Source organism: Vicia villosa, linkage group LG2 (genome assembly GCF_029867415.1).
Source record: "Vicia villosa cultivar HV-30 ecotype Madison, WI linkage group LG2, Vvil1.0, whole genome shotgun sequence".
Lineage (NCBI taxonomy): Eukaryota > Viridiplantae > Streptophyta > Magnoliopsida > Fabales > Fabaceae > Vicia > Vicia villosa.
The window spans coordinates 130,645,595-130,665,049 of NC_081181.1; the positions used below are offsets into that span (position 1 = coordinate 130,645,595).

Genomic DNA, 19,455 nt, shown 5'->3' on the forward strand with positions numbered 1-19,455 from the left:
TCAATCAATAGTGGACTGTTGAATCTCTATTTCCTAGGGAGCGTGGACCAACTATTGACCCTAACTTCTCTCTGTCCAAAAACGTCTTATCCTACATTCTCCATTCTCCATGACTAGGCGGGAGGAAGGTACTGGTGCAAGTCGATACCTCCCTGAAGGCGACATATGGTGTCGCCCTTTTCGGGGGTGGCACAAATCCCATCCTTACGAAATTTTATATAAAATATAACACTACACAAGTCATCCACATATAAAATAGGCATAATTACACAATGGGTCCTTTAAGTTATTTTACTGTAACAGGTTGGTCCTTTAAGTTTTTTTTTAACAACTCGGTCCTTTAAATTTTTGGATGATTCGTTTAATCAAAGATTGAAAAAAAGAATAAAAGGGGGTAACCGTGCACATATTTGTTAACTTAAAGGATCAAGTTGTTATAAAAAAACTCAAGAGACCAACTTATTATAATAAAATAACTTAAAGAATCTTTATGCCTATAAAATATGATGTTATGACTGAAGTGCAACTTGCAAATGGTTTTATATATGTATTGAAGATCAACAAATTTGTATTTTTAAACAATTGGGATTGATGTAGTTTAGGTTTATGAATCAATGGGACGTGTTAGTTTTGTTAATCCGCGTACGTGTTTATTCTTAGGTTGTTAGTGGTTTGATTAACTAGTTAGTTGGTTAGATAAGTTGATTAAGTCTTTTGCTTAACCAACAAGTCAAATATAAGTCTTGGAACCTCATTTGATCACTCACTGAAATTAAAAACAAGTAAATATAAGTCTTGCGTAACAGTTTTTTTTTTTTTTTATGCACTCTAGTTCTTAGGTGAAAGGGTCTTAATAATTCAGAGTTTGTACCGAAAGGTCATGGCACTAGCCAAATATTGTTTTCACCAAAAATCGAACTCGGTATTCTCCAAACTTCGTCCTTAGCAAAAACTCGTTTATCACTCAAATTCAATTGCTTGGTTAAATCACATACAGTTATTTTCTAAGAACTTGTTGGTTTTGATCATATAAATAATTGTTAAATTTATATTGAACTTATTTTACATAAATTAAATGCATTCAAAGATAAGTCACTTTACTTTCCGCTAGTTTTTAATCAAAATCAATTTTTAAGCTGAGATGCCAAACAATTTTATTTAATATTGATTTTATTATTGTGTAATATGAATAGGCCAATATTGAGAAGGCAGAGAATATAATGCAGCCAACCGTTGCAGAATGGAGTACAAAATAAATAAATTAAGGAATACAATATTTAGCACAATCTTTCCAAATTTGCTTGAATGAAAATGGAATAGATAACCTATAATCACATGAAGAGTTTGAGAAATGTTATTCTCTTCATCCATAATAACACACCTAAGATTGAGTGCAAAGATTTTCAAACCCCATGTACTCATGATTTTCCATCTTCACAATCATATTCTCTATTCCTACTCCACCTGCAATAAACCAGAATATCTCAAATAATTAAACATCTTTTAAAGAAACAAATTAATATGAATTTCCAATTAAAAACCTTAGAAATTACCTAAACTGATTGCACTTATGAAAATGGTTGATGCTAATATGAAGATGATAATGGATGCTCGACCGAGGATCGCAATTATCTTTCTCACTACATGTTGGCCAGCAAATGCAGCAATGGTTGCAACCAAAACAAAGTACGAAGCTGCAACAAAGTTCGAAAAATAAAAATCAATTACCAATATTCAACTAGTTTCGCAATTGTTGATGTCAAATTAGAAACAAATAACTAGCAATATATTTACCATAAGGTACCGGGAATCGATCTAAGTAGTAGTATTGCACTACTGACATGGAGGATGAAAAAAGCATGGAAAATGTTGATGTAGCACTTGCTACCTGCAGCAGAGAACACACTTCAAAATTTCAACAAGTTGAGGGACTAATTTGCGAATATGAAAAATAGAGACCAATCTACAATGTCAACGTGTCAGTGTCCGCTTCGTACCTGAGGAGGAATTCCCATTTCTAGAAAAAGTGGACCCAAAATGAAGCCGCCTCCTAGACCGAGCAAACCTCCAACCATACCAGCTATAATTCCACAAAAACAATATAACAAAATTTGATGAACCTTCCAATTTGTAATTTCCTTCCCTTTCGATTGAATAACTCTTGTTCCTTTGAACAAACACACAGCTTCAAAAAGCGCAACAGAGATAGCAATAGGAACCTAATCAATTGGAAAATCAAACTTCACTAATTAGTCATTAAAATTAAGCAAGTTAATAATGGCACTCAAATATGTTGGAGATTACTTCACCTGCAAGAAATTAAGAATCCAGTACTCAATGGAGCAAGTCTTGGTGTATGTCTGCATAAAAACACATAAATTAGGTTGTAGGATCGAGGCATCGGTAAATTTTAAACGATGAATGAATATAGATTAATATATTATTACCTTAACAATCTGAATAATGAGAAAAGCCACCCAAACATACACAAGGAGTGATAATTCTTTCCAATAAATGTTCTTTAGCAAAGGGACCTGCATGCATAAGTGATTAATTTTAACAAAGCAACAAAAACTATTACAAAATTCTAAACCCGATTTTGTAAAACTGTTGGTATTACCACTTCATCTTGTGCACCAGCAGGACCACTTGGTAGGGGTTTGTAGTCTTCTGCATAAGCATCATAAAAATGAGTACTTCTTATAACATAAGTATTTGTGTAAGTGTTGGAAGAATTTATGAAAAAAATCTATGACATGTTGATAAATTAAACTACTTATAGGAACTTACCACCTGTTTTTGGTTCTTCTTCTAACTGTTTGGCTTTTTCCTGTAATTCAAAGTAGTTTAGTAATCTTATCACCAAAGATTGAAGGAATAAGACTTTTTTAAAAGTTTATATCTAAAAAGTGATTTTGTAAATTTACCTTTTTCAATATTGTTTCCTTTTTCCATGTATCTATGCCTTTCAATAATGCTTTTGTTGATGTACCTACACCAATTAATCATTTTCATCTTCAAATTAAAATTTTCCCTAACTCAATCATCCTAGACTCGTCGAACACTTATAACTACTAGTCGAAGTGGAATCTTGAACATTAACATTACCTATGAATATGATGATAAGCAAAACCGTGACCATCCAATCCGCAAACATGACATTACATACAACTCCAATACTTATTCCAAGCATCAACATAGGTTGGAAAAGCAAAGCCAAATCGTAATCTATAAGCGGCATATCTAGCGCTGGATGTCTAAGCCGCATATTATAGTAAACAGTTGACAATGCCGCACCCATAATCATACCTGCATTCACAAATCAAAGCTATAAAACCAAGCTAATATTGACAAATACTTGGCGCGCGCGTGTGTATACGAGTGTTTTAAACTCTGAATACCGAGTTCGATTTCTACCGATTAAAAAAAGTACTTACACTTGGAAATGGCTGTAGAAGACTTGGAATCAAAACCAATGATCAATGCAAGCATAGGAACAAAAATCCCTCCACCACCAACACCTCCAACACTTCCCAAAGCTGCTCCCAAAAATCCAACAATTGATCCAACTATGATTTTCCAATCAAATTTCATTTCCTACATTATATATATAAAGCATGTAAAATAAACTATACAAAAACAAAAAAACATCATAAAAGAAACAATTAACCAAAACACAAAACAAACACTCACAGGCCAAACAGGTTCATAAGAACCTTTTCCACTGTCCCATAAGAAATCAACCACTGCTTTTAGAAACCCTTTTGTTTCTTTCTCAACATGATTTATTGTTTCTTTTTCTTTCAAAACTCTTTCTGCTAAACTCACACTACAGATCATAGTAATGATACACAAGGTCAGCATTGTTCTTGCAGTGTGTTTTACTACTGTAGCCATGTTTGGAAGGTGAAAAGCCAGAGATAGAAAGCTTAGGAAAAATGATATGATGATTTAAGAGCAATTTTGTATACAAAATTTCTCAACTTTTTTCTATTGGATTTTTGTTTTTCTTTGCTTTTAGTTAGTATATGGTTGAAGAAGGAAATTTCTTTAGAATGGGGAGTGTGTTATCTGTTCTTACTTATATTGTTTTTATATGATAAACAATAAAAACTGACATATAATTGGTGAGAGTTAGAGTTTGAACTGATATTAAATAAGAAAATAAAATATGAAATATAATAACACATTATAAGTACATGTTTTTAAACCTAATTTCTTATTGGTTGAAAGTTATGGAATCATGAATAGATCCGTCACAATAGAGGAAAACAAATATCAAGTGGCTTTACAAACAATCAATCACATATTTTTATTAATTAAAAAATAAAAATATTTTTTTTCTCTCTCCTACTCAATCACAACCACCCCATGAATCCAATTAAAAAAGAAATTAAATTTTAAATAAATTTAAATTTGTCTCTTTTCTTATTGATTGTTCCTAACACTCATAATTTACGTGCGTATCCATGCAAGTTTTTCTCTACAATAGATATCAATTGTTTATTAAAGTTGATATTACTTTGAAATGATATTAAATTTTTAACAACCTTAAAAAAATTGGATTAAATTGCTATCCCAATTTTGTCACAAGGGAACATCGTGAAACATTTTCTTTCAAAAGCAAAAGTCTTACTAGTATATATTTTAAATGTAGATACATCAATTATTGTGACCCAACATTTATTGAGACTTAAAAGCATGTTTTTAAAGAGTCATAACCAAAACCAGAAATAAAGATGTTTTTAAATATGAATAATAATATTTTATTGTGATTTTATTTAAAAATCATTACTTATTTATATACAAAATATTTTAATTAAAATAGAAATAGTTTTTTTCAATATCAAATTACATTATTTAGTGAATAATGAGATCCAATCAATAGAATATTTAATACGTTATTCTACTAAATCAATACTGAGATCCAACTAATTAGTAATAAATACTCTTTATAATGAATTTATATTAAAAAAATTGTTTGTAAATAGTATGTTGTTAGCATTTATCTTTTAAAATTTTGAGTTTAATTTGACTCAACCTTTAAAATTAGGACCGTCTTAAATAACTTGTATAACTTGGAGATCCTATTCTAATACTTTATTTAAATTTTTAAATATGAGTTTTAATAAAGTTATAATTTTTAAAAGAAAAAATTAATATTCTATTTAAATATAAATAACATTAAAAATGGCTTTTGCTAATATGCATAAGGATTTTACTTATGTACCATGTATAAGCCTACATAAGCCATTGGATCATGTTTTTAATCCAGTATTGAGTATTGAGTAATAACAATTGATGTCTAAAATTTGATCCAATAATCTAAGGGTCTATAATAATCTATGCATGGTGCATAGATTTTTATCGGTAACTGTTAACTGCACCCATTAAAAGCTATATAAAAAAGGAAATTAGTGCTTCCGTTGATCTATTTGCAAAATAATTTATACATTTTGTCACCATTTACATTCATATTCATATATTAGTGCTTGTGTTGCTTTTTCAAACTAGACTTCAGTTTTTGTCTTGATATAAAAATCCATATAAAAAACCCATTAGTATGAGATGTTTCCCACTCTTGAATCCGTTACGTAAAAGAAACTCAAATGCCAACGGTTCTAAAGGAAGCTTCACTCAACAAACATTTTTGCGTCTTAAGGTAACATCGTCGTTTACATTATTTTGGATTATTGGAATTTGGTACAATCATCTTCTTTAGTTGATAAATTGATGATTGTATCTAAACTTTTTTACTTTAAAACCATTTCATCAAGACGATATCATTTCATTACGAAGCTTCATTCTGTCAAAAAAAAACGTACCAAGTTTCATAGTTGTTGCATTTGCTTTTGTCTTTTCTCTATCTCAAATTTTAGTTTAGTTGTTGCATTTGCTTTTGTCTTTTCTCTATCTCAAATTTTAGTTTAACTATTACAGCTTGATAAAAAATAAAATAAAATAAAAAAATGTTTGAACAATGGTGAATGTCATGTATACCTTTATACCTTTATACCTTTAGTATAAATTATTTTAAAATTTTAATTTAATTTAAAATAAAATAAAATGTGACGTGATATTTAATTATATTATTTGATTGATAAGAGTAGTAAAATGGGTCAGGCTACCGGATGGATCTGTTTGATATACCATTTTTGACGGGTTGAATTGAAGTTTTTGACTCTGTATCGTAAGTTGGTCCACCTCGCCTAAGTCACTTATAAAACGGGATGGAACAGAGCGGATGAATGTTATATGCAAACTTTCTACTTGCATTTTTTTATTAGAATTAAAATTGGACAATACATTAAAGACTCGAATCATTAAAAATAAGTAAATAAAATTTATTTGTGAACAAAACATAGTCTTTGTAAATATTATTTATTTGTACACAAAATATAATTTTTTAAAATTATAAGCTAGCACCAATTATATGAGTAAAAAACAATCTTTTGAGAGTATTCAGTATTCACCTTTATATTTTTTAGAAATGTCCAATCTTTAACTAGTATTTTCTTTTCTCTTTCTTAGAATTATCAGAAAGTTCTATGCTAGGAAAATTTTAAATGACCAAAACTTTTTCCAATCATCAAATTTTCAAAGGTTTGCAAATGAATCAATTGTTTTTCTCATTCAAATTTCAAGTGACTAAGTCGAGTCTCATTCAAAAAATGCAAAGTTCATTCACTTTTGACAAGATTCAAAAAATGCAAAGTTCATTCACTTTTGACAAGATTACAAAGATGTTCATTCATTTTACAAGCCAATTGACATAGCAAATCCACTTGGCTTACAAAAAGAAATTGCCTAAAAAGTTTCTTTTAGTCCTAAAAGCGGTCAGGGTGACATATACCCTAGTTTGATACTGTCTCCGTTTTAAAATGAGTGTCGTTTAAGGTTTTTGCACACAGATTAAGAAATGTAATGATATTGTCATAAAATATTGTACTTTTACTAAATTAACCTTATTAATGTATCGGAAGTTGTGTATGTAGTAATAATTAAAAGATACAATTGTAAAAATAACAATCACATTTACATTGAAAAGTGTGAATGACACTCATTTTGAAACAAAATTTTTCCTGTAACACTCATTTTGAAACGGAAGGATTAACTTGAAAAATGCTCTACTGAACTAGGGGGCTCTCTCCCATTCTTTTAGGAAAACATAATTATGACAGGTAGCAACACCATATGTCTAGCAACCTTTGTCAAGCTATGCAACATTGTGTTCGCAACATTGTGTTCTCTTTCAAAGATCTTGGAGATATACATTACTTTATGAGAAGTGAAGTCCAAAGAGATGCAAGGAGAATACACTCGAAGTAATCAGAGTACATATGCGATCTTCTAAAAAACAATATGTAGAAAGCCTTAGCATGTCCAACACCTTACACCTATGACAATTGGTCGGCAGATCACAAATGAAGGAGAGTCAATGGCAAAACCAACCAACCATGGACGCATAAACCATATGTACACCGCAACATTTAACAAACACGTTGCCTGATATTTTAATTTTCATGTTATAAGATTTTCGAAAAGACCCTTTAGATGCAGTTTAAATTGATCTTTTATAAATCAATCAAATCATTCTACAAAGTTGAAAGAATCCTTTTTATAAAACTGAGAGGTTTTAAAACACCTCAACTAAAGAGCTCTCTCTATTTAGCATACTAGAAATGTAGGAAGGGAATTTAAAATTTTGAAAAAGTTATATATAATAGATGGATCAGAATGCTGCATATGTCCGACCAAAAAAAAAAAAGAATTTGGCACTATCACTAAATTATACTATAATTACTATAGTCATGTTTATGCACTCCATTCCAAGATATGGCTATGTATATTCGAGCACACAATAATGATATTACATTACATAATATAAGAAACAGTGAACAAATTAAAGAAGTATATGTAACAGTGGCGTAAAATTATGCCTTAAACAACACACCCAGAAACAGCTCAGATTCTCCACAAAATGAGATGCTATTACTTCCCATGACAAGGAAGCAATACACATTAAAACAAAAGCAACCCCTCTCGAATTTTCGTCCCCTCTAATTCCTTCCGCGTGTAAGATCAACAACACCTTAAAGCAATTATTATGGCTTTGGCTTTTCGCCGCTGGAGAAGCTGCTGGTGCCATATTCCTGGCTGTTATTAAACACCGCCTTTCTGAATTTCTGCATGTCGGCATTGTACTGCATTGTGTCGTACTCCGAGCTACCAGATGAAGAGGTATGAGCAGGGAGGCCCCCTGCTTTCATTCCCTCCTTCAAGTCATCCAGTGAGACATCTCCTTCCAATGTTCTTACAATCTACACAGCAGCAAGTCATAAACCAAAACTTAGAACTACTTTCAATGAAAAAGTGATGATACGAAAGAAAAAATTATTGACGGAATCATTTAGGTAGTTTTATAATGAGGTTGTGGTTCGGTTATTCCATTAACATATCACACTCTATCTATTAGCATTTAATTTTTCGATCAAAAAAAGTTTACCTGGCTCATTTTAGAACGCTTTTTGGCAGAATGGCGAATGCTAGCAGCAGCACAGGCTGCCATTCTGGCGAGTTCTTGAGGATTGTAATTTCCTTCCAAAAACGGATCCACCAACTCGCCAAAGTTTCCATCCTCCTCTAGTCCACGGTTCAGTAGTGGTCGAGCCTGAAGATATCACAATCAAGTAATAACCCAAAAGTTAATTGAGATTAAGAAAATTATCATACAATAAGTTATCATCAACTTGAAATCAAATACCAACCCAGTCCACTAAGCTGTCGTCCATGGCATTTGTGGCATCCACAGGTCGCTTTCCAGTTATAAGTTCTAATAGCATGACCCCAAATGAGAAAACATCAGACTTTTCGGTCAATTTTCCACTTGATGCATACTCTGGGGCTAGGTACCTAAGTTAGCATGAACATATATACATATTACATTTAGTATGAAGCAAAATATGTTATATATATAATGAGAAAAGAAAGAACCTTCCATTTTTTTTGAAATTGATAAAATTAATAACATAAACAAGTGTGGAAAACAAAAATTACCCGAAAGTTCCCATGACACGAGTTGATACATGAGTATTATTATCTGTTGTTAACTTAGCCAACCCAAAATCAGCAACCTACATTTTAAAATGCAATGATGGCTTAATTAATTAATTAGCTAGCTTAAGCAATAAAAGTTCATTAACATGAGGGGTAAAAATAAAATAGTTGAATAGATAAAATAAAAAGGTTGAACCTTTGCTTCAAAGCTATCATCAATGAGGACATTTGCAGCTTTGATATCACGATGGATGATGCGAGGATGACCTGAGTGCATATGCAAATATATATAAAATAAATTAAAAATATATAGAATGAGAGAAAGAAATAAAAAAATAAATAAAAAGAGAAAGATCATAACAAATAAGGGAGCAAGGATCTCACAATCCTCGTGAAGATAGGCAAGCCCTTTAGCAGAACCAATTGCAATTCTCATTCTAGTTGGCCAATCCATGGTAGGTCGACCCTTTCCTGCATTGACCATAAACTAAGTCCGTTAACAAGGAATACTCAAACACATGCACAGTACTAAAGCAGCATAGTAAATGGTTTTAAACTGCAGTCTGCAGAATCGCAATATTGCAGATTTTGGAATCTCCTTAATGGCATTGTAACCGCAATTTCAACTGCATTGGCCGCATTTCAAATAAAGGTTCGAATAGTAGCCGTAATTTACACTAGTGTGCGCATAATACTTACCATGAAGGTGATACTCCAATGTTTCATTGGGAATAAATTCATACACCAACATTCTCTGGCCACCAGAAATACAATATCCAACAAGTGAAACAAGATGGCGATGATGGACACGACTAATGATGTCAATCTCAGCTTGGAACTCTCGTTCTCCTTGTCCACTACCCGATTTTAAACTCTTGACGGCTATTTCCTTTCCACTGGGTAATATACCCTTATGGACATAACCAAAACCACCTTGTCCTATCAAATTTGAATCAGTGAACCCATCGGTTGCGGCTGCCAATTCCTCATAAGTGAATGTTCCCCCTTTAAGCCCTAAAGCAAGACTTGGTGATGGAGGAGGCAAAGCTGGTGGCCCGCCAGAGTAATTTGAACTCATGTCTGCACTGTTCATCATCATAGGAGGTGCACCCCAACCACCTCCACCACCACCACCACCACCACCATTATGACCCATTCCATTAGGACCCATTCCGTTAGGACCCATTCCACTAGGACCCATTCCATTTTGTAGCCTAACAACATGTTCCCCATGTGGACCTCCATAGTAATTTGGGGGTGGTCCACTGTTGTAATAGTTGTTATTCCCTATATTATATATAGAAATGTTACTAGTAGAATATAGAGAATATAAAATGTCAAAGAGAGAAAGAGGATATTAGTGATAGAAGTTAACTTCTATTGGAATAAAAATTGTGTCTCATAGTTCAACTCCCTCTAGGATGGTTGCAAATATATGACACTTAAATATATAAAAATGATGAGGGTTATGATTCTAGCACCTTTTCCATGAGATGGATGATCTCCATAGTAGTACATCTGCTGCTTATTTTTTTTCTTCCGTGAGAAAAAAACGCATACGACGATCATAATGAGAAGAACACCTCCCACCCCAATCGCTGCTCCAATTATAGCCTTAATGGAATCACCGTTGTCGAAATTACCACCATTGGAATTTCCGGATGATGAATGTGGTAATGATTTCTGCGGGGGCGATGGTGAATTTTCGGATCCAGAGGAGCCAGGTGAAGAACGGCCTCCGGCCGGCGTTGGTGGATTGAAGGATGAATTTGGTGATGGTGGGGATGGATTGTTTGATGTTGGTGGTGAAGGAGAAGGTTGAGATTGTGAAGGTGATGGCGGTGATTGATCAGGAGGTGATTGATTAGGAGGTGATTGTGAAGGAGGTGATTGATCAGGAGGTGGAGAGGATTGTGAAGGAGGTGGAGAGGATTGTGGTGATGGTGGTGGGGATTGTGGAGGTGGAGATTGTGGTGGTGGAGATTGCGGTGGAGATTGCGGTGGTGATTCTGAAGGTGTTGGTTGTGATGGTGACGAAGAGTTATCGGCATCATCAGGGGTACTATTATCAGGTGTGGAATTATCTGGTGTAGAGTTATCCGGCGAGGAGTTACCAGGGGAAGACATTGTTCCTACTCTCTTTTTATCTTCTCACAAATACATGTATGAATAAGATCTTTTAGGGTTCCGGCCAAAAAGTCCTACGTCCAAAATGAACACGCCGCCGGAAGCACCACTTTTAATCAATGGTTGGGGACCCCTGAAAATAAAAATACATGCATGAAAAAACATGTTATGGCAAAAATTTCAATGTCTCAAATAAAGATGCTTGCATTTGCAATCAACCAACATACTCAAACTAAAATATAAAATCTTAAAACCGAGTTACTAATCTTCTATGTTTCTTTATTTTCCAATAAGTCAATTTATTAAGATCATCAAGCTCAACATCATTAGTATACATTCTCCCACCTATGAAGGGTTGAAGAAGATACCCAATGATTGAGAAATTTGGTAATTTCTTAGATGTTGGGAATTAAGTGTTTGTTTTGAAGTTGCAAAGGAAACTAAAAGCAAGAGAGTTTTTTTTTTGTTTTTTCTTTTTTTTTTTATTGATGATGAATGGAGAAAAGATACCTGAGATGATGAATAACAGGGATTCTCAACAAAAAGAAAAGGAAAACATGGTGCACACTAAAAAGTCTGTAATCAGAAAGGAACCGTTGCTGCCTTTCCTCAATGATCTCCTACAAAGAAGGACCTCTATCTCTCTCAATCAATGCCTCTGTCTCTGCCACCTTTTGCTTAGTTTTAGTTTGTTATAATTTTTACCATTTTTTGACCGGTGTTCATTTCATCATCTATTGTTTGGTCATAAATTGCTATAACATAAATTATTCTAGCTCACAATACACATTACCCTGAAATAGAATTCCCAACTAAAACACACACACAAACTTTAGCTAAAAATAACACATTAAAAACTTACTTTAAAAGGCCTCATCATCGATATGGTGAAATGTAACACTTTGTTCTAGTCTTTTTACAAGATAAACCCGTTTTGTATAATAATATTTGGCAAAGTAATTTTTAAAAAACTTTTATATGATTATTTACAATAATTCTCAACTTCAAAACACATAATAATGAATTGAATCAGTATTGTTGATGGCGGAGAGACAAATTTCGCAATACCGGCTGCTTTGCGGAGCCGTTATAGCGGATTATGGCGGAAAAACCTGCAATATCTACCGATGTTTACCATTGCGGCTAGTCCAAAAACCACCATGTGTATCCGCCATAGTGGTCATGACTCATTACGCCACAATTTGATAACAGTGAATTGAACTAAAGTAAAATATTACATAATCTTGTGCATAGCTAAGCTAGGTAAAATTAGTTTACTTCAATTCTTCATCATATATGTGGAATGGAACGTGCATAAAGAGTTATGGAATACAATTTGAAATAATACCCTTCAAGAAATAAATAGATTAATCTTGTGGATTGGGTTCTCCTAGAGCTTAAGGCATGGGAATTTATTACATTGTCAACATTATGAGGGTTCAAGTGTCTGTGTGAGAATCCATAATTCATAGCTCAATACTTGTGAAAGAGGCAAAGCAAATAAAAAGAACCTTTAGATACCATTCATCATAGTAGAGATACCATGCAGAAATGTTTGGTTGACCGAGTGTTGACTTAACCGCACTCTTCACAACTCCTGTGCAAATGCCGCTTCTTGGTGTCGCCGGCCAAGGTGTGATGAATAGTGGCCGCGGGACGGTTGTTAGGAGGTTCCGGCGGAGGTATTCACTCACAAACGAAAACATGTTTATCTTTTGTTGGTGGAGTACCGGAGGAATGAGAATGAGAAACCCTAGGTAGAGATGGTTGATGGGGCGGTTGAAGGCGAGGCAAGCTTTACCAATGCCACCTCGGTTGCTGACTTGTGGTGCAAAAGTCAAAGAGAATTCTTTTTTCTAAACTAGTAGTTTGCCCGTGCGATGCACGGGTAAGTTTGTATAATTTGCTCTTAATAATTTGTTAATTATATTTTTAATATAAAAAAATATCAATTGTAAGAAAATAAGTAAAACATAGATTGAAAAAGGGAAAAGCGTGCGAGTAAGATGAAAAGAATATTATCGTAATTTTATTATGATGATATAATGTATTTTTTTAATGAAATGAAAACAAAAAAAAAAAAATTGAAGATAAAGATATGACCTTAAAATAGTCTCAACCTAACATTCAAAAGTTTAATTCTTATGCTAGCATGAAGAAATATATAGCAGTGGTGGGATAATAGTGAAACGTTAAAAAAAAATTACATGATTATTGATTAATTATATATAGTACATATTAGTCCGTGATAAATAATTATATTTTTTAATAATAATGTAATCACTAAAAAAGAAAAACTAAATGGTAAAATGAATTATTGAAAAATAATAATAGAAAAAAACATTAATTAACTTCAGGGACTAATCCTTTGATCCGATATTGTAGTAGATAATTAAATTTTCTCAAAAAGTTTAACATTTATATGTGGTTAGGATTTATTTTGAATAAAAAATCTACGATTAAGTTGAAGGAGATATATTTATCATATCATGCAAGTATTCTTGAATATAACATCCATTTTTTTATAATTCATTTTTTTAAAAAAAAATCTATAAAAATTTGTAACCATAAAAAATAATAAGGTAAAATGAATGAGTGAAAAAAAAACTGAGAAAATAGTAGGAAAAAAAATGGGATAATTACAGTGACCATTCCCTCAAATTGATGAGAATTCTATAAGATGACAAAACATTCAAAAAAAAATGAAAATTGTTTCGTGGTTATGATTGAATTCAAACCTAAAACTTCTTACTACGGTGAAAGAGATCGTTATCATATCATGTAAGTGCTCTTGAATATAACATTCATCTTTTAATCTACCATTTTTCACTATTCATTTTTTTTTTTAAATTGTCTTCAAAATACGTACCTACAAAAAAAAACATAAATTAACTATAGAGACTAACCATTTTTCAGTTTTTTTAAACCAAACTTATTTGATATTTATATTTAAATTAAATATATATTTATAATTTTTATTATTATTATTATTATTATTATTATTATTGGAGACTTAAAGACTTTTTGTATAAAAAATGAGAATTAGAATAATAAGATATAATAGTGCTAATTGAATATATTATTGTTATTATTATTATTATTATTATTATTATTATTATTATTAATTTTAATATTATTATTAGTTAGATATTATACAATTATTATTAATAATACTGGTGGTTTAATATTATTATTATTATTATTATATTATTATAAATATTATAATTATTATTACTTATCTTAATATATAGAGTTTGTACTTATAATTAGAGTTTGTACTTAAAATATAATAATTAAAAAAGCATAATTCTTTAACATTGCAATGGGATTTAATACATTAAAGAATGTTAAATAGGATATAAATTATAAAAAATTATTATTAGAGTTTGTATTATATTATAATAAATATTATATTATTAGAGTTTTTATTATATTATTATTCTAAATATTATAATAATAATTATTATTTATTTTAATATAGAGTTTGTATAATTAAAGTTTGTATTTATAATTAGAGTTTTTATTAATAATTATTAATGTAAAATCAATTTTTAAAAAATTGAATTAGGATTAATATTATACTGACATGTGTCAAAGGTTGCCAAGAGTTGTTATCATGACACATGGCTAGGGTTGCCATCATGACAATCTTGCATTTATATATAAGATATACCAACTCTTTAGGTAAAATAAAAAGTTAAAAAATTATTAAGTTAATCATGTTTTAATTTAATTTTTTAACTATATCTAAGAAAAAAAACTATTTGAATGATGAGAAGTGAATAAAAAATAAAAAAGAGTACGATTATATTCGTAAAGAATACATAGGAGACGACGCAATATTCACCAAAAGCGAGTGAATAACACTTATTGTAACACTCCATTTATTTTCATAATTTAATTTAATTAATTTAATTGAATTATGGGGAATTATTTGGAATTATGGAAGATTATGAGGAATTAAGCAATTGGGCTTGAGTTGTGGTTAGTAAAGGGGGGGTGCATTGGTAGGCCCTATTACTAATTAAAATAATTTTATTTCAATTTTAATAAAATAGAAGGAGTTGTGGAATAGAGAGGGTTACAGCATTTTGGGAAAAGAGTCTGAACGTGAAAAGAGAAGAGGAGCGGAGAAGTGCGACAAGAGGAAGAGCGAAGAATCAACCTTCAGGTAAGGGGGGACTCTTTCGTTTATCTTCTATTATGGGATTATAGGTAGTATGATAGAATTTGATCGTGTTATTCGTATCAATTGGGTTATGCTTAGGTTGTAGAATTGTTAGGTTTTTGGGGAGAATTGATTTATAATGATTGTATTGATCATGTATGGTGTTAATTGGATGGTTGAATGTATTATAAATGTGTTATAATTGTTAGAACAAGATTTGTTCTGATCAATTATCTTAGTTTTGATGATAACAATAATATGAATTTTGCTTAAGATAATATGGTACTCTAATCCAATGCAATTTCCTTTTCAGGAAATATATAAAGAGTATGCATAATTCAGCGCTCAGAAGCTTTGTCTCAAAGGGTTCAGCATGCAACATCAGAACATGGTCTGGCAAGACATCAGAAGATGATCGAAGCAGAATCAGAACATGGGTCTATGGAAGCATCAGAAGAACATGAGATCAGAAGCACTGAAGTTCTGATGGTATCACGCTCAGAAGCACTTCAAGGTCAGAAGATCAGAAGATGCTTTGCACCAAGCTGTTTGACTCTGATGATATTCAAACGTTGTATTCACAAACATCAGATCAGAAGGAAGTACAAGTGGCAAGCTACGCTGACTGACAAAAGGAACGTTAAAAGCTATTATAGGCTACGTCAGTAGACACAGCGTGAACAAGGCTCGAGGTAGTTGACAAAAGCGTATAACATTAAATGCGATGCTGTACGGAACACGCAAAGCATTAAATGCATTCAACGGTCATCTTCTCCAACGCCTATAAATATGAAGTTCTGATGAGAAGCAAGTAGAATGATCCGAACTATTCTGCACCAAAACAACTCATATTAACTTGCTGAAACTCTGTTCTACTCAAAGCTCAGAATCTTCATCTTCATCAAAGCTCACTACATTGCTGTTGTAATATATTAGTGAGATTAAGCTTAAACGTTAAGAGAAATATCACAGTTTGTGATTATAGCTTTTTAAGAAGCAATTGTAATACTCTTAGAATTGATTACATTAAGTTGTAAGGAACTAGAGTGATCGTGTGGATCAGAATACTCTAGGAAGTCTTAGAGGTTATCTAAGCAGGTTGTAACTAGAGTGATCGTGTGGATCAGAATACTCTAGAAAAGTCTTAGAGGGTATCTAAGCAGTTGTTCCTGGAGTGATCAGTGTGTGATCAGAAGACTCTGGAAGACTTAGTTGCTGACTAAGTGGAAAACCATTGTAATCCGTGCGATTAGTGGATTAAATCCTCAGTTGAGGTAAATCATCTCTGCGGGGGTGGACTGGAGTAGTTTAGTTAACAACGAACCAGGATAAAAATAACTGTGCAATTTATTTTTATCAGTCAAGTTTTTAAAGCTACACTTATTCAAACCCCCCCCCCCTTTCTAAGTGTTTTTCTATCCTTCAATTGGTATCAGAGCGCCGGTTCTAAGGTGCAAGCACTTAACCGTGTTTAGAAAAGATTCAGGAAGAGAAAAACGCTTCAGTAAAAAATGGTTGATGAAAGTGAAAAGTCTACACCTGCATCTACATCTGGCTCTGCTGAGCAACACAACGGTAACAATGGTTATACTAGACCGCCGGTATTTGATGGTGAAAACTTTGAATACTGGAAAGATAAACTGGAAAGTTACTTTCTTGGTCTAGATGGTGATCTATGGGATCTTCTGATGGATGGTTACAAACATCCAGTAAATGCCAGTGGCGTAAAGCTGACAAGGCAAGAAATGAATGATGATCAGAAGAAGCTTTTCAGGAATCATCATAAATGCAGAACTGTTTTGCTGAATGCTATCTCTCATGCTGAGTATAAGAAGATATCTAACAGGGAAACGACCTATGACATATATGAGTCCTTGAAAATGACTCATGAAGGAAATGCTCAAGTCAAGGAGACTAAAGCTCTCGCTTTAATCCAGAAGTATGAAGCCTTCAAGATGGAGGATGATGAAGACATTGAAAAGATGTTTTCAAGATTTCAAACTCTTACTGCTGGATTGAGAGTTCTTGACAAGGGATACACCAAGGCTGATCACGTAAAGAAGATCATCAGAAGCTTACCCAGAAGATGGGGTCCTATGGTGACTGCATTCAAGATTGCAAAGAATCTGAATGAAGTTTCTCTGGAAGAGCTTATCAGTGCCTTGAGGAGTCATGAAATAGAGCTGGACGCAAATGAGCCTCAAAAGAAAGGTAAGTCCATTGCATTAAAATCCAATATCAAGAAATGCACTAACGCTTTTCAGGCTAGAGAAGAAGATCCTGAAGAATCAGAATCTGAAAAAGAAGATGAACTGTCCTTGATCTCCAGAAGGCTAAATCAACTCTGGAAGAACAAGCAAAGGAAGTTCAGAGGCTTCAGAAGTTCAAAGAAATTTGAACGTGGAGAATCTTCTGATGACAGAAGATTTGACAAGAAGAAGGTCATGTGCTATGAATGCAATGAGCCTGGACACTTCAAGAATGAATGTCCAAATCTTCAGAAGGAAAATCCCAAGAAGAAGTTTCATAAGAAGAAAGGTCTTATGGCAACCTGGGATGAGTCAGAAGATGATCCAGACTCTGAAGATGAGCAGGCTAACTGTGCGCTGATGGCGACAGAAGATGACGGATCAGAATCTACATCAGAATCAGATTCTGAAGAGGTATTTTCTGAACTTACTAGAGATGAGTTAGTTTCCGGTCTAACTGAACTTCTGGAATTCAAGTCTCAGATTAGTCTCAAATACAAAAAGCTGAAAAAGCTATTTGAATTTGAAACAAAGAAGCTTGAGTTGGAGAATTCTGAATTAAAAGAAAAACTTTTAAAATTATCCAATAATGTTGGATTTCCTTCTGATTCAGAAAAATCCACTCCTAGTCTAAACCATATTCTTAAAGAATATGATTTAAGTTTCAGGAAGTTCTTATCTAGAAGTATTGGCAGAAGTCAGCTAGCTTCTATGATATATGCTGTGTCTGGAAACAAAAGAGTCGGCATTGGTTTTGAGGGTGAAACCCCATACAAACTTGAACCTGTTGATGAAATGAAACTCACATACAAGCCATTGTATGATCAGTTCAAGTATGGCCACTCCCATGATGTTAGGCACACTTCACATGCTCAAAGTTTTCACATAACACACACCAAAAAGCATGTGACACAACCTAGGAAATATCATGAAACTCACATTAAAAATTATCATGCTGTTCCTCCTATTGCTTACAATGTTAAACCCAAGTTCAATCAGAACTTGAGAAAATCTAACAAGAAAGGACCCAAGAAAATGTGGGTACCTAAGGATAAGATTATTCCTATTGCAGATATCCTTGGCTGCAAAAAGGACAAAGCACAACATGTCATGGTACCTGGACTCTGGATGCTCACGACACATGACAGGAAGAAGGTCTATGTTCCAAGACCTGGTGCTTAAGTCTGGAGGAGAAGTCAAGTTTGGAGGAGATCAGAAGGGCAAGATAAATGGCTCTGGAACTATAAAGTCTGGTAACTCTCCTTCCATTTCTAATGTACTTCTTGTAAAAGGATTAACACATAACCTCCTATCTATCAGTCAATTGAGTGACAATGGTTATGATATAATCTTTAATCAAAAGTCTTGCAAGGCTGTAAATCAGAAGGATGGCTCAATCCTATTTACAGGCAAGAGGAAGAACAACATTTATAAGACAGATCTGCAAGATCTTATGAGTCAGAAGGTGACTTGTCTTATGTCTGTTTCTGAAGAGCAGTGGGTCTGGCACAGAAGATTAGGTCATGCTAGTTTGAGAAAGATTTCTCAGATTAACAAACTGGATCTTGTCAGAGGACTCCCTAATCTGAAATTCAAATCAGATGCTCTTTGTGAAGCATGTCAGAAGGGCAAGTTCTCCAAACCTGCATTCAAGTCCAAGAATGTTGTTTCTACCTCAAGGCCATTAGAACTCTTGCACATTGATCTGTTTGGCCCAGTCAAAACAGCATCTGTCAGAGGGAAGAAATATGGATTAGTCATCGTAGATGATTATAGCCGCTGGACGTGGGTAAAATTCTTGAAACACAAGGATGAGACTCATTCAGTGTTCTTTGATTTCTGCATTCAGATTCA

The 19,455-nt window shown here is 33.0% G+C and overlaps 2 protein-coding genes across 4 annotated transcripts; both read right to left on the minus strand.

Moving 5' to 3' along the window:
* Positions 1–1,218: 1,218 nt before the first annotated feature.
* On the minus strand, positions 1,219–4,059 carry LOC131652108 (sulfite exporter TauE/SafE family protein 3-like). Of its 2 annotated transcripts, none has more exons than XM_058921885.1 (12): positions 3,694–4,059; positions 3,438–3,597; positions 3,109–3,309; positions 2,928–2,992; positions 2,791–2,830; positions 2,621–2,667; positions 2,448–2,534; positions 2,310–2,360; positions 1,998–2,219; positions 1,795–1,888; positions 1,554–1,694; positions 1,219–1,464 (listed from the first exon to the last, which is right to left on the minus strand). In XM_058921885.1, exons 1-12 carry the CDS (start codon positions 3,895–3,897, stop codon positions 1,382–1,384), a joined length of 1,395 nt encoding a protein of 464 aa, XP_058777868.1. In that variant the 5' UTR covers positions 3,898–4,059; the 3' UTR covers positions 1,219–1,381. The 2 variants fall into 2 exon arrangements, with proteins under 2 accessions (XP_058777868.1, XP_058777867.1); XM_058921884.1 differs by having other exon boundaries at positions 2,621–2,670; positions 3,694–4,058.
* Positions 4,060–7,814: 3,755 nt separating this feature from the next.
* Positions 7,815–12,728, minus strand: LOC131652107 (proline-rich receptor-like protein kinase PERK4). 2 transcript variants are annotated; one of them, XM_058921883.1, is made up of 9 exons: positions 12,706–12,728; positions 10,539–11,317; positions 9,757–10,344; positions 9,442–9,528; positions 9,254–9,324; positions 9,058–9,134; positions 8,769–8,913; positions 8,507–8,671; positions 7,815–8,321 (listed from the first exon to the last, which is right to left on the minus strand). In XM_058921883.1, the coding sequence occupies exons 2-9, from the start codon at positions 11,182–11,184 to the stop codon at positions 8,106–8,108; spliced, it is 1,995 nt and encodes a 664-aa protein (XP_058777866.1). In that variant the 5' UTR covers positions 11,185–11,317; positions 12,706–12,728; the 3' UTR covers positions 7,815–8,105. The 2 variants fall into 2 exon arrangements, with proteins under 2 accessions (XP_058777866.1, XP_058777865.1); XM_058921882.1 differs by lacking the exon at positions 12,706–12,728 and adding an exon at positions 11,695–11,881.
* Positions 12,729–19,455: the final 6,727 nt, after the last annotated feature.